This window comes from Notamacropus eugenii, chromosome 3 (assembly GCF_028372415.1).
Source record: "Notamacropus eugenii isolate mMacEug1 chromosome 3, mMacEug1.pri_v2, whole genome shotgun sequence".
NCBI classification, from domain to species: Eukaryota; Metazoa; Chordata; class Mammalia; order Diprotodontia; family Macropodidae; genus Notamacropus; species Notamacropus eugenii.
In genome coordinates, this window is record NC_092874.1 from 108,912,723 (window position 1) to 108,928,024 (window position 15,302).

The window sequence follows — 15,302 nt, forward strand, 5'->3', positions numbered from 1 at the left end:
CATCTCACTTGATCTTCACATCAGCCCAAGGAGATAGACACTATGGGTACTACCATATCTATTATACATGTAAAGAAACCAAAGTTCAGAAAGTAATTATACTCACTTAGTTAAACTGATTTGCTTCTATTCACACCACCAGTAAATTTTAGAGGAAGTCTGTGAACCCTGGGCTTCTGGTGTTCAGAGGTAAGCTTTCTCTACCATACATGCTATTGCCTATTACGTATGAGTATAAAACTTAATTATGAGCAACTTAATTAAAAACTTAAAAATGAACAGAGTTATCGATACTTAGGATGAAGTTAATAATGATAGTGCTTTAGTGTTTACAGAGCACTTGTCTTATAATGATCCTGTGAGACCAAGAGTGTGAGTGTTATCATTACCATTTTATAGAAGAAGGAATTGATACTTGCAGAAGTAAAATTAACTTGTCCACCGTCACAGCTAACATGTAAGAACCAGAATTTGAACCCAGGCCTCTTTACTCCAAGTTTATTGCGCTTTATATCACATCATACTGCTTATTTAGATGTGCATATAAAACTTATAGAGTGCAAAAATGAGTATGTTGGATATTTAAATTTGTCTGGGTACTTTAGGAATTGTTAACTTTTATTTTTGTTTGTTTAAATACAGCTTGTATCAGAACATGCCTTTGAAATTCCAGATAACGTTAGACCAGGACATCTCATTAAAGAACTTTCTAAAGTAATTCGTTCAATAGAGGTAAGAGTAGAAATGGTTACCTAAGGATTGGCTCTGATTTTTTTTTTGAAGCAGATAATTATAATATTCTAAAAAAAAAACTTTGGAAAGCTGTTTTGTGCTTTAGAAAATGCTAAATGTGTTAGACCTTTTAAAATACTGATCTAAATTTTTAATTTCAGAAAGTTTTAGAGTAATTTGGGGACACTGTAATGGTATTGTGTTTTAATTGGGCTCACCAGGAAACATGCCTTTGGGTATATTCAGAATAGGAAAAAAAGACATTTAATACAGTTTTGAGTGTAGGCCTAAAATCAGAGAGCCTTCAACCATTTTTACGTATAACTGATTATAGCTCCTAAGACATCAACAGATGATCAGTAATTAGAGAGCTAACATAAATGTAGCTGAGGGAATGTAGTAAGCAAAGAAATTTGGAGAAATAAATTTGAATCAGAAGTTAGCAGGATGAGATTTTATAGTGATGGATATAGATATAGATTGTTGACAGTGTAGAGAGTATTAAGGAAACTTAATTAGAGAGTGTCCTTTGTGGAATAATCATAAAGCCAAATGGTTAGTTTTAATTTGATTAAAGAATTTTTTGGCAACTAATTCAGGGTTTGGAGAAGAATTACATAGCTGAAACAATTCAGTTCATACATATTTATTAAAAACCTATGTGTGAAGCACTGCACTAAGTGGTGTAATACAAAGACAATAAAATTGTTCTTGTTGTCAAAAAATTTACATTTTATAGGGAGGATTCAATATGTACACAAATAGAGAGTAATTTGGAAAGAGAGAGGAGTAATAACATGAACATTCTACTCTGCTGATTCTCTTTGTAAAATGCTTTTACATATATTATTTCATTTGCTTTTCAAAACAACTCAGTGAAGATAATTGCTTTTATCCTCCATTTTATAGATGTAGAAACTGTGACAGGTCAATTGACTTGCTTCTGTACTTCTTTGTATAATTAAAAACAAAAAGTTACAAATAATCCCAGTATGACTATATTGAGGGGCTAGTATTATATAGTAGATGAGACAGTTGGCCTCAGAGTTAGAAATATCTGAGTTCAAATCCCATCTCTTGATGCATACTGACTGTGTGACCTTTAACTGTTTTCAGTGCTTTCGGCTACTCTCTAAGAGTATAAATAGAAAAGACTGGGATTTTTAAAGAGTAATATGAAGCATCAATAAATTAGATAAGTCTACTTTTAATGGTTTTGAACTGGCCTTGAAACCTACTTTTTTCTGTTTTAAAAAAATTATTGTTATCTTGTTTGTATACCATTTACATTTCCCACTGTTCTGTAAAACCATCCAATATTTCAAAAAATTTTGATGCTATATGCAATGTACCACACTCATAATTCTCCTTCATTTGCAAAAAAGTGAGAAGAGATGTCCTCTCTTATCTTTTCTTTGAGACCAAGCTTCATTTTTATAATTTTGTAGCATTCACCTGAAGTTTCATTCAGTTCTTTCCATTCGCATTATTATAGTCATGCATACTGTTGGTTCTATTTACTTAGCATTGAATTGTTTTCTACAAGTCTTTTCTTGCTTATTTGTATTCATCAGTCATTGTTTCTTATGAAACAGTGATCTTATATACTATAATTTGTCTATCCATTCCTCAGTTCGTGGACATCTATTTTGTTTCTCGTTCTCGGTTGTCTCAGAAACCTGTCACAGATATTTTGGTGTACGTGGAGCCTTTTTTTCCCCTTCATTTGACCTCCTAATTACATAAGCTTTGCAATGGAATCTCTGTTTTCTCTGGGTAATTCTAAATTATTTTCCATAATGATATGACCATAATGCTCTAGTTTGTCTTTCCACACTTCCTGCAACATTGATTATTCCCATCTCTCTTCATTTCTGCCAGTATGCAAAATGTTATAAAGTGTGGTTTGGCTTTGCTTTTTTCTTATTATTACTTTTTTGGGGCTTTTTTTCATATGGTTATTAACACTTTGAAATTCTTTGGGAAATTGTTAGTTTATATCATTTGACCGGTTATCTGTAGGATAATGAATTTTGTTCTTCCATATTTTAGGGGTGTGTGTGTGTATGTATCTTGGAAATCTAACATCTATCAGAGATTTTTTTTTCCTGGTCAACCATTGGGGAGCACATCTTTGCAGATCTTCTTTGCAAAGCTATTTGTGTCCTATGATTCAGACCTTTTGATGGATTTTAAAACTGAATTGTTTTTGTTTTTTACAGTATGCTTTTATAGCTTTTTAAGTAATGGAAAATATGATTTTCCTCTGTTCTCAAAAGTATTCTGAATTATTTTCAATTTTTGAAGGAGGAAAACAGTAAGCCAGTCAAATCTCAGGGAATCCTTACTACATGCCCAGTTTCACGATCCTCAAACGAAGTATCCTCCCCATACCATTCCAGACGAAGAATGAGGAAACTTCGAGATCATAATGTCAGAACGCCTTCTAATCTGGACATCTTAGAACTGCACACAAGAGAGGTGCTCAAAAGACTAGAGATGTGCCCATGGGAAGAGGCAAGTATAATGTTTTTTTGAAGGGGGAGTAAAAAATAAAATGCTCTTTAGAAGGAAAATGTCTAACAGTCTTAGTGGTCAAACAATCCCAGTTTTATAATGCTGTATTTTTGTAAACCAGGGATTGTTGATTATAATTATTGAATTTTTTCACTCCCACATTGGTTGAAGAAAGCAGTATGTGTAAGCTGTTACCTTGGAGAATGTATTTCATCACTTGGGTACTAAAGTCTTTTCAGAAGTAGTGTTGATGGATCTGTAGAATTCACTTTCTGTAATTTAAAATCTGGAAAGAAGAGCTAGCACAGAATTCTCAGTGTAACTATAAAATAAGGTTGGAAGGATTACTAACTTTTTTTTTAATGTGGTGATTTAGAAACTAAATTGTGTAATTTTTGTTCTAAGCCTATATTACCCAAAAATAGTTGTCAAAGAAAGACTAAGTATAATACCAAATTCCTAATTAGTGTCAGGAAAATATATATTTTTGACTATGAAATTTTTTTAATGTTTAATATGCTCCCTCATCTTTATGAGGGGAGTAGGAAGAGAATAAGCATTTATGAAATACCTACTATGTGCCAGATACTGTGATAATTGCCTTTATAAGGACATCTCATTTGGACCTCACAACAACCTTTTGACACTTGGGTCATGTGCAGACAATGCTAAGTTATAAGTTGTAAAATAAGGAGTTTGCTCACACTAGCTTGGTCAGAAGAGTCATGAATAAGCTGAGGTTGAGGAGAGTATAGAAGAGATGGCCCTATCCAGGACAAGCTACTGTGTGTTCAAAAATCTTACTTTAATTTTTGTTGTAAAGATAAAATAATGCAACTTTTATATACCTTAAGGATAACTTGAGCTCTAAATTGAGTGGAAGATTCAACAAGCACCTCCAGCCATCTTCTACAGTACCAGAATGGAGAACAAAAGATAATGACCTCCGATTACTGCTGACAAATGGAAGAATAATTAAGTACGTAAAGTAGATGGTTGTATACGTCTGTTTACAAAATAGATATCTTTAGCAGAGTTGGATGTAAAATAAATGTGTAGAAATTAAATAATTTTTACCATTTTACTTACTCTGTAGTTATACATGCCAATGAAATACATTACCTGTGCATTTTCTTTATTCATATAATCTCCATTAATACTTATTGTGGATAAATTAACTAGAATATGTTCTTAATTAGTTTGAAATAGTGACAAATTCAAACAGATGAAGGGAAACACTGCTTTACCTAAAAGTTACCTTTTTTGACTTTGTTCCCCCCTGACATGCAGAGATGAAAGACAACCCTTCACAGATCGAAATCTATATACAGCAGACAGTGAGAATGAAGATTACATGGAGAGGTCAAAAAAGACAAAGAGCCTAAAGACAGAACAGATTTCAGAAGAACAGGGGAATATGGAACCTCAGAAACCACTTCATAGTAAGTTCATTTTCATTTGACTTTTATATTAGTTATCTTGTTTATCACATAGTTTAATTCTTTAAAATAAGCTTCTAACCAGTTAATAAATCATGTGGGTTGATAAGCATTATTAAATTTGTTGTGGTCTCTCTAAAACATCTTTTTAAAATTTTCATTCCTATGAAGTTATTTCTAAATAGTTTCTCAAAACAAATACAAGTCATCAGTACCAACAGAGAAATACTCAAAGAAGCTACTCATAGTGTTGAATTGAGTGTGTATTTGGTGGTATCCTGTTCACATTTCACATCACAGCAGTCTCCAAATGGTATTAAAAGGTTTAATCCATATTGATCATTCTTGGTCATATACCCCATGAGGGAGATGATTAAGTGACTTAATGGTCATAGCATGATCTTTAAAAATTTCCAATAGCACCTACTAAATTCCAGGAAAGTCTTGAGTTATTGAAGGCTGTTTGGATGTGGTCACCTGATAAGTCATTCTGCTTTCTCTGGATTGGTGCTCACTTCCAATTGAAACACAGCACGTTCCATTTGCTTGGCCAAGGCTCTGCAGACTTGACCCTTCTCAGATTACAGCATCTTCCAGTTGCTCTGACACGTTGATTAGTTTTTCCCCATGTTCTTCTAAGTTCTTTCTAAAGACAATAAGACCACCCAGGTGCAACAGTACTTTTGGGAGGTAGATGTTTCTTCTTTCTCCATAAGCTATTGAAATATGGCCAATGCTGTTACTGGAATCCCAAAGTGTGCACTATTTTAAGTCCAAAACTGAAAACTGATTGTCCAGCATTTTGCCCAGACATTCTGCATTCATTGGCCTAATGTAACTTGTTCACTTTAGTTCTTCTCTTCAGTGACCACCTATAGGCAAAGTATATTAAGGAGTGGATCAGCAAGCTCCTGCTTACATGCATGCTAGGCCCTAGGGATACAAGTGTGAAGAAGGAAGCAACTCTGCTGTCAGGGAGCTTATACTTAATTGGGGAGATAAGTATATGGACAAATATAGGGAAGATACTAGCAATTAGGTGATAAGGAAAGGCTTTATGTAGAAAGCAGTGCTTGAGTTATGTGTTCCATGAGGTAGTGGTGAGGAGGGCATAGCGTAGACATAGGAGATGGCCCATGCAAAGACATGGAGATATGACATGGAGTGTCATGTATGACAAAGAGAAGTCCAATTTGGCTAGGTTATGATAATGTCTTTGACAGGTTCTGCAATGCTTTCTGAGACTTTCATTTTGTTCATCTTTTTTTAATGGTTACTGTTTTAAATTTTTAAGCAAGTCATAAAAAAGATGACATCTTGTCAACAAAACTGTTTGCTACTTTCAAAGACGTCCAGCACAGAGTCCAAATTTAAAATAATTTCTCATTTGGTGGTGAAGGCTGCCAGATGTTCCCATTAGTGGATTACGTTGTACCAATTGCATTAAGCCTCAGAACATTTTAGTGCATTCTAAATGATATCTTAAATCACTTAAAAGAATTTGGTCTAATTATTCAACAGGAAACTGAATCAGTGAATCATATTTATTTCCCATACTATCATAGGCAGTTGGATGCTTGACCCATACAGCTTGTCCACCAGTATGTATATTTTGGGCAAACACTATGTCTGGGCAATAAACTGGATCCAGAATTTAGTCAGAAGGAAAGCTGACTAAATTTTTAATGGGAAATTCCAGTCGTTTTAGCTTATATCCTGTTTGTTTCTGAAATAGTGCCTCATCTTATTTTACAGTATTATTCCAGTGAATGTTATTTCATGATTTTGAATCATGGAATAACACAGCCTCCAAAGAATTAAAAGCTGCCAGAGTTGCAGATCAAAGAACAGTAGAGATGTACATGGGGGCTCAAAAGACCAATAAAGAACTCAATGGGTGAAGTAGATTTATAAAAGATGTTTTTAGTGTCATATATGAACAGAAAAGAAGTCACATTGCAAAAGCAATGAATAATGTTGCACAGGTCAACATGGCATGGATTTATTACAGTCTGTGCCATCTTAGGAAATATACCAATGAGCTTACAGACCTGTAGAAGTAAAGAAGAAAACAATAATAGTAGAACGATAAATTTTTGAATTAAAAAAAAATTCTTGGCAGTGTGCCTTTACACAAAATTGGATCAAATCTGGTTGTTTTGTTTTAGACAAGTTCATTTCTTTGGGGTTATTTGGAAAGGCCTTTTGTCTAGAATCCCAATGAAGTGCCGGATATTATTTATATAGGACAAGAATTCTCCATCCTCCCCTCCCCCCATTTTAAGGAAAAATCTCACAGAAATTTCATTTTTTCCCAAGCTACTTTGTAACTGAATGGCTTAATAGGTTGATACAAGTGGTTATTAAAAGTTCATCTTTTACAAAAAAATTCTTTCCAGAATTGCGAAGAATTTGGGAACTTGATAGATTTGAAGAAATAACCAAATAGCATACAGCAGATCAAAATATTGGATGTAATTGACAATTTCATCACTAGTTGACAAACCTTTTGTTTAATTGCATAAATTTATAGCAGCAAAAAAAGTTTGTTTCCAGAGTCAATGTTACTGTGATATTCCTATGCAGTGCTAATTTATTAATACAGCATTGCAACTTTATACTCCATTTATCTGATATTCAGCGCATTTCCAAAGTAAGCAAAACTGATCTCTGGGAACTCCACATAAATGTCATAGAAACCTAGAACAGAAATCATACACTTTGTTCCCCTGCTCAGAGCAGTCTTTATTCAGTTTTAACATTAAATACTACAAAACTTAGATTCATACTTTCTAACTTCTGGCACAAGAGAAGCTGCTGCACACGGAAAAAGTGGCCTGGGAACTCTTTGAGGTATACAAAATGACAACAGAAGAATCTTAGAATTGTAGAATTTAGGATTTAGGACATCATGTAATCCAGTCCCTTCATTTTATGAATGATAAAACTAAGGTTTATCGATCTTATTGATTACCAAAAATTAAGTGGTTTGTTTTGTGGAAGAATATTAACTGGGAATAAAAGTAGTAGTAGTAATAATAATAACAATTGTAGCATATATTTCTTGAAGGTTTGCAAAGCACTTGACAAACATTATCTAATTTTATCTTCATAACAATCCTCAAAGGTTAGGTGCTATTATTATTTCCATCTTATAGATGAAGAAATGATGCAAACAGAGGTTAAGTTATTTGTCCAAGGTCAAATAGCTAGTAAATGTTGGAGACCATATTCAAAATGAGATCCTCCTGACTCCAGGTCCAGCAGTCTGTCCTTTATACCACTGACTATTTTTAAGTCCTCTTCAGGTGAACTAGGAGTTCCAAGAAGTGGAGGGAGAGCACCCCAGACGTAGAGGAAGACCTGTACAAAGGCATGGGAATGGGAGGTGGAATGTCATGTACAGAAAGCAACAAATAGACCAGTGTGGTAGCTCAGAGTACATGAAGGAGTTTGTATTTTAACCTAAAAGCAGTTCCTAGAACTTCTTGAACAGAGAAATGACACGGTGAGAGTTGTGCTTTGGGAATATCAATTTGGCAACTTTGTAGAGTGCATATTGGAGAGGGAAGAAATTTAATTTGGTGAAACCAATTAGTAAGATAGAAGATGGTATAAGAAATGTTGAAGAAGTAGAATTTACAAGACTTAGTAAATGATTGGATATTGGGAGGGGGTAGTGAGGAATGAAAATGCAGGATGCTTCTAGTTTGCTAATCTGGCTACCTGAAAGAACCTATAATGCTATCCATAGGAGTAAAGTTAGGAAAATGGGTGGATTAAGGGAAGTTTGTTTTGGACATGTTGAATTTGAGATACCTGTGGGTCATTGAGGCACAGATGTCTGCCAGACTGTTTTGGTGTTGAATTATAGCCCAGGAAAGGCCTGTGGGCCAGTTAGCTAGACTTGGAAGTGACCTGCATAGAGGATAATTGAATCCATTGGAGCAGAACACATAACTAGGAGAGAATCTGGGAGAGAAACGGAATGGGGTCTGGACATAACAGCCTAATAACAGAGTGACTGTGACGACTGAGAGGGATCTATCAGATAGGTAGAAGAGGACTACTGATGCAGGAGAGAGGATCAGTAACATCAAGTACCACAGAGAGATTGAGAAGGATGAAGCCTGTGAAAAAACTATTGAATTTAGGAATAAAGAAGCAGTTGGTGCCCTTGGAAAAAACAGTTTTTTGTTTAGTGGTGGGGACAAAAGCAAAGTTGAAAGAAAGATTAACCCAGAGGTGAGAAAGTAGAGGCAGTTAATGTAGTCTGGAGAGGCTGAATGACTGTCAGGATCACAAAGCTAATTAGAGACAGAGCCTGGCTCTAGTAACCCTGGTCCAATGGGCTTTCTACCATGCTGCTTCCTTTGGGCAAAGTGAAAAACAGTACACATGCCCAGGCCCGGACCCCCAGCTTCACAGCTGGTCAGATTTCTTGCCATCCTGAAGAGCTGGATTTCCTGTTGATCTCATCAAGCTACCACTTGCCCCAGGAACTTCTCTCCCACAGTTTGCACAAGTACTTTGATTTTTTTTCCCCCTTCATGTTTGAGATATATACTACTTTTTCTTTCTTTTTTTTTATGCTGGCAAGCATTAAACTAGCTACCTATTTAGAAATGTGATAATGCATTCCTAGTAAGGTTCCTCCTTCTGAATTAGAGTTTGTAGGCTAGCTGGGGTTTTTATCTTTGGTTAGCTCTTGATGAATGATGTCATTGATGAGAAACAGTTTCATGTAATTCAAAATGGAAATATAGAATCATTAAAAAAAGCCCACCTTTTTCTTGTAAAAGTCAGGGCTTTCTTAGAATATACTAATATATACTAATAGTACTAAAAAGTTTTTTACTTGAGTATTTGACAAACCCTTCTTTATTAGGAACAGGTAGATAGGGGTGGTGGATAAAAATACCAAAGAGTTTTGATATCTCTTTCCTGAATATAAACACCAGTGAAAACAAACATAGCTATATTCATTACAACGAAGTCTCTGCTACATAGGATTCTTTATAGCATGGACTGAAAACCAGAAGGACATGGGTTTTTAATTCTGTCACTAATTAGCTCATCAGTTATTTGGACCTCAGTTTCTTCATCTGTAAACATAAGAAAGGTTAGACTAGGGCTGTCTGCATTGTCTCAGCTTCACAATTCCTTCCTGGAAACTAGTTTGAAAATCTGCTGCCTCTGCTACATTGGGCTACTGTTATCCTAATAGTATGTTCTTTTGTTTTGTTAGGGGCATATTCAGATTTAAGCATGCCAGATTGATTTATACCTAGGATACAACTTTGTACATAAGAGAAGTATAATGAACTTTGATGTTTTCTTTGTAGATTAACGTGTGAAATATTCCAATGACTCCTATTCTCTTTTTTCTTCCAGTGTTTTTTGAAAGTGTTAAATCAGAACTTAGAAATGGATCTTCACAATATTCTGATATTTCTGATTCAGAGGAATCTGCGCCTGATTGCACTGTTCAGGTAAAACCTTTTGCATCGCTAAAGGAAATTTTTTTGGGAGAGAATCAAAATAAAACCATAGATCTCAGTTTGAGGATAAATACTATTCTTTCCAATAGGTGTGTATCTTTGATTTTTAGTACATTTACAGTAATTATAGATGATAACCCACTGTTTAAGATTGCTAAATATAGCTTTATGTCAGGTTTATCTGTAAATTTAAATCTTAAAGAAAACACAGTTTTGTTATTTTCTTAATTATTGTTTTAAATTTCTTATTTAGAATTTCCTTTTACATAAAAGAATGCTACCATCATGCTACTATTGCATTTTAAATATAATCTTCATAGTAATTACAATATATTTGGACAGGACTAAAATTAAATGACAGAATCTCAGCACTGGAAGGGACCTCAGAGGTCCTCTAATCTAGTCCAACAAGAATAAGCATCACTACTGTAATATCCTTGACGAGGGTGGGTCTTCAACCAGAGAAGTAAAGTGCAAGTGTCCTCCCTGCCACGTGAGAAAGCCCATTCTGCTTTTGGATGGTTTGGATTGGTAGGGAGTTTTTCTTTACGCTGAACCAAAAATTTGTTTTTCTTCAACTTCCAGCACTTATTCCTGGTTCCCCTCTCTTGGACTTACCCTTTAACTATCCTATCTCTCCTGATCCCCCACATTTTCTCTTCTTCAATCTAAATATCCCCAATTCCTTCAACTGATCCTCATATGGAATGTTTTTCAATCCTCCCATCATCCTTGGGTACTCTCTACTGTCCTTTCTTGCTTTTCAGTGTCCTACCTGAAATGTAGTGCCTAGTATGGAACACAGTACTCCAAATGTGGGCTTACAAAGGCAGAGTACAGTGAAGTACATCTTACTTGCTCTGGGTTCTGTGCTTCCTTCAGCCTAGCATCATATTAGTTTTTCTGGCTGCCATGTTATATTGGGGCCTCATTTTGAGCTTTCATTGTACTGTTTCTCAGATCTTTTTCACAAGAGCTATAGTTTAATGTGTCCTCTATCCTTTACTTGTTCAGTTAGTTCATTTATTATAGTTAGTAACCAAATAGTAGAATGTAACATGTAACCCTACTAAATTTCAACTTATTAGAGTCAGCACCATGTCCTAGGCCACTGAGATCTTTTTGGGTGCTAAATCTGTTATTTATTGTATCTAGTTTCATGTTGTTTGCAAATTTGACAGGCATTCCATCTATACTTTAATTCAGGTGATTGATAAAAATCACAGGACCAATGACAGGTTGCTGAGCCACTCTACTAATAATTTCTGTAGGTGATATTGCGCTACTAATAGAATCTTCATTAGGTCCAGTCATTCATTCTTATTGTACATCTCTTCATCTTGTCCTGAAGGAAATTAGGTTCTTCCCTCCTGACCTATTCTCGATGAAATCTTCCCTTTCTTTTTTAATGATACCTTCTAGAATTTTTCAAGAATCAGGCAAGTCAGATAGCCTGTAGCATAGAAACTTTACTCTTTTTCATTTTGTAAAAATCCAGACAGCATTTATTCTTATGTTTTTCATTTTTACAAAGATCACCAGTGGTTGCTTGACAATCATATTTCCCATTCCTTTCTCTCCTGGATGTAGTTTATCTGGGTTTGGTGATTTAAACTCCTCTTACCTGTCCCTCATTTACCTTGAATTTATATTTCCTGTTTTATTTGAGAGTAATTAAAGCACCTTTGATGATTCTCAAGTTGAAAAGTGAAGATCTATGTTTTAGGAGTATGAATTTGGCAGCTCTGTGGCAGTGGTATCAAACTCAAATAGAAACAGATCATAAATTAACATTATCTTTGTTTTATTGTATTTTTATTTATTTTGGTAAATATTTTCCAGTTACATTTTAATCTAGTTCTTATGCGTGCTGCAGGCTGAGTTTAATACGCAGTGTAGAGGGTAGATTGGAGATCAGAAAATGTAAAAATAGGGAAAACTTCAGTGTACAGGTAAGAGGTGATGGGGTCTTGTATTAAAGTAGAGGCTGTATGAATGGAGAGAAGAAGCTGGAAATGAAATATTGTAGAAGTTGAACTAACACGACTTACCTAGTAGGATATGAGAGGTGACGGAGAGGACAGAGACAATTGTTACTTTTAAGGTTGTAAACTTAGTGATTGGAAGGTGATGTCTAAGGCCATGGGTTTTATTTCTGATGGTCTTTTTGGATACTGACTCCTGTTCTTTCTTTGTTATAAAAGGTACTTTTTATCATATCTAGTGTGGCAGATAGATGTGGACAGTTTTTCCTGATAGTCTCTATTTTTAATTTACGTCCTTCTTGTTCAGCTCCATAAGATTAGTAATTGTATGTTTATTGGCCTTTGTTAGGTATCCCTGGTCAAAAGCCCAGCTTTCCTTTATTTTTAGCAGCAGTCCATAAATCTAAATCCCATTTTCAGATATTGCATTTTTAGTTAGTGACTTTTCAAATCTGCTTTCTAATTCTGAAATATCATCTTTCTGTCATAGCAGTAATAAAAAATGCCGCCTGTATGCACTAACATTTTCAGTTTGTTGACTAGGAGCTTGTAATTCTCAGCAATACTTTTAAAAAATTTTATGTCTTTTATGTAGATTTCATTAAATTGTTTATTATTATAGAAAAACAGTTTTGCCAGGGAAGAATCAGAAAGCTCAGGTGATGAAAAGAAACAAAAAATATCCTCAAATTTTAAGAAGGAATCTGAGATGATGATGAACATGTATCAAACTAACAAGAAGCCATCTAAAAGTGAAATTCCAAGTAAAAGGTAGGCCTTTTGGTATGTATTGGGTTTTATTGTTTTGGAGTTGTAGTGACATTTCAAAGAAGAAATAAATATTTTTCTTCTGTGTTACTTTTTAGGGAATGTCCTACCTCGACTAGCACAGAGGAAGAAGCTATTCAGGGCATGCTGTCTATGGCAGGATTGCACTATACTACTTGCTTAACAAGGCAGATGCAAAGCACAGACTACGCAGCTGAAAGAAGCTCTCTTCAGGAACGCAACAGCTGCAATAGGAGTAACCATGAGGTTACACAGTTGTATCAGTCCCATAAGCCAGTGGAATATGGTAAGCAATGACATAGTGATCTTCACAGAACAGTAGTCCCAGTTTTGATTGGAAGTCACGAGTTATACTTTATCCACACATATTGATACAGACTCTTAAAGTACCAGTCAGCCATGCAAACTTTTGAATTCCCTTTCACTTCCAGCTTTACCTATGTCAGTTGCTAAATAAGTAGGGGCAAAATCAAGAGAGGATATAGAAAACACAGTGATGTGATAATAGCTATATTCTTAGATTCTAGGTTTCAGCAGAATAGTTCGTTTCATGTAATCTCAAAGGATGAGGTTATCAAAGCTGACATTTCTACCTATATTTGTCAAAGCTAATGTTTCCTAAAGAATGTATTCCTTTTTTTCTTTCATAGGACCTTGACCCATCGTCCATTCCATTTCTTTTTCTCAAATTCTTAGTTTGTCTTTTTCCTTCTGGTTTTTTAAAACAAACAAACCAAAAAACCTTCCCTTGACCTGGTTGCCTCTTAAAGTACCATACCGTGTCCGACTTGTAGAAGTAGTCAGAACTCACTGCCTGTGCTTCATTACCAAGTCGCTTCACAACCCTTGATGACCTGAAGACAATACTACCCTACTAAACTTTAATTTTTGGGTTACCGTTTACCTTATAAATACCAAGTCCTGACTTTGTCCTTGTTGATATCTTTCTTGACTCTCCTGTAACATCTGATACTGTTGACTACCACCTTTTCCCCCTTGAATACTTTGTCACTGCTCTCACTGCTTTCTCTCTCTCTTTTTTTCCTATATGACTGACTTTTGAGCTTAACTAATTCATTTTCCAAGTTCATCCTCCTGCCCCACCTCAAGGTGCCCTGCAAAGCTTAGTTCGTGGTTTTCTTCACTCTTCCTTCTTATATGTATTCTCTTTGCTGCTTTAGCACATCCTGTGATTTCAGTGATCACTTTTTTGCAGATGATTTCCAAATCTATACCCTCAGCCCCCAACCTCTCCTAAGCTCATAATTGTTACCAGATATGTCTTGAAAACTAGTGAAATTTAACGAGTCCAAAAATGCAGGTATCACCTTCCTTCTAAATACTTCTCTTGCTAATTTTCTTTCCATCCATCCTGCATCTGAGCCTTTCTATAAGTTATCTCCCCTATTAAAATGTGGTCTTGAGAGCAAGGATGGTTATCTTGTATTTTCCATTTCTATTTGTATCCCCAGAACATAGCACCATGCTTTGAACATAAAAGCTCCTTAAAGAATGCAAATTCATTCATTGATATCATCACTTTCCCAGTCACTGAGGCCTAATTTGGGAATTAATTTTGACTGTTCCTCCTTTTTAACCCTTTTGCCCCATCTAGTCATATTTTAAAAAGTCATTGATAACTTTTGTTTTGACACCACCCACAGACATGTGAGCTTCCAAGAGATGAGTTGATTAAAAGGCATAGTTTATGCAGTTTTACAGCCAAAGTGACTATAGCAGTTATCTCTATCCAAGTTATTTTCAGATCCATATGCCCAGCCCCTCAGAATTTCTTAGTTACTGTCATGCATTACCTGCTGCTTCAAACTCTGGATGTTCTTTAGACTTCTCAAATTGAATAGGTCCAAAACAGAATCCATCTTTCTCCCTACAACCCTTTCTTCTTTTGAACTTTCCTGTTAGTGTGGAGGGCATCACTATCTTCCCAGTCACCCAGGCTCCCAGTTTTAATGTCATTCATTTTTCTCCCCAAATCCTTTTCCTGCACAGTGAGTTCCGGTGCTTTCCTGTTAGCTGCAAAATCAAATGTAAACTCCTCTGTTGGGCATTTAAAGTTTTTCAAAACCTAACTCTTTCCCACGTTTTCAATCTTCAGTCTTTCTGCAATCTACAAATCAGCGACCCTGGCCTACAGTGTAGTTCTCAGACATGACCGTATTCCATCTTCGTCTCTTTGCCTTTTCACTGGATATCCTCTATTTTTAGAATGGTCTGCTCCCTCACCTTTACCTCTTGGTTTCTCTGACTTCCTTCCAGCCTCAGCTCAAGTCCCACCTTGTGTAGGAGATTCTTAATTCCCCTTGCTACTAGTGCCTTCC

General features: G+C 35.4%; 1 protein-coding gene across 1 annotated transcript in view; it reads left to right on the plus strand.

The window, feature by feature from the left end:
* Positions 1-15,302, plus strand: part of KDM7A (lysine demethylase 7A) — a 104,608-nt gene that overhangs the window by 72,786 nt on the left and 16,520 nt on the right. Inside the window, exons 11-17 of the mRNA XM_072652582.1 lie at positions 643-732; positions 3,040-3,249; positions 4,104-4,228; positions 4,540-4,691; positions 10,083-10,180; positions 12,797-12,945; positions 13,041-13,249. Coding sequence (XP_072508683.1) covers positions 643-732; positions 3,040-3,249; positions 4,104-4,228; positions 4,540-4,691; positions 10,083-10,180; positions 12,797-12,945; positions 13,041-13,249 — 1,033 coding nt within the window. The remainder of the gene's footprint in view (positions 1-642; positions 733-3,039; positions 3,250-4,103; positions 4,229-4,539; positions 4,692-10,082; positions 10,181-12,796; positions 12,946-13,040; positions 13,250-15,302) is intronic.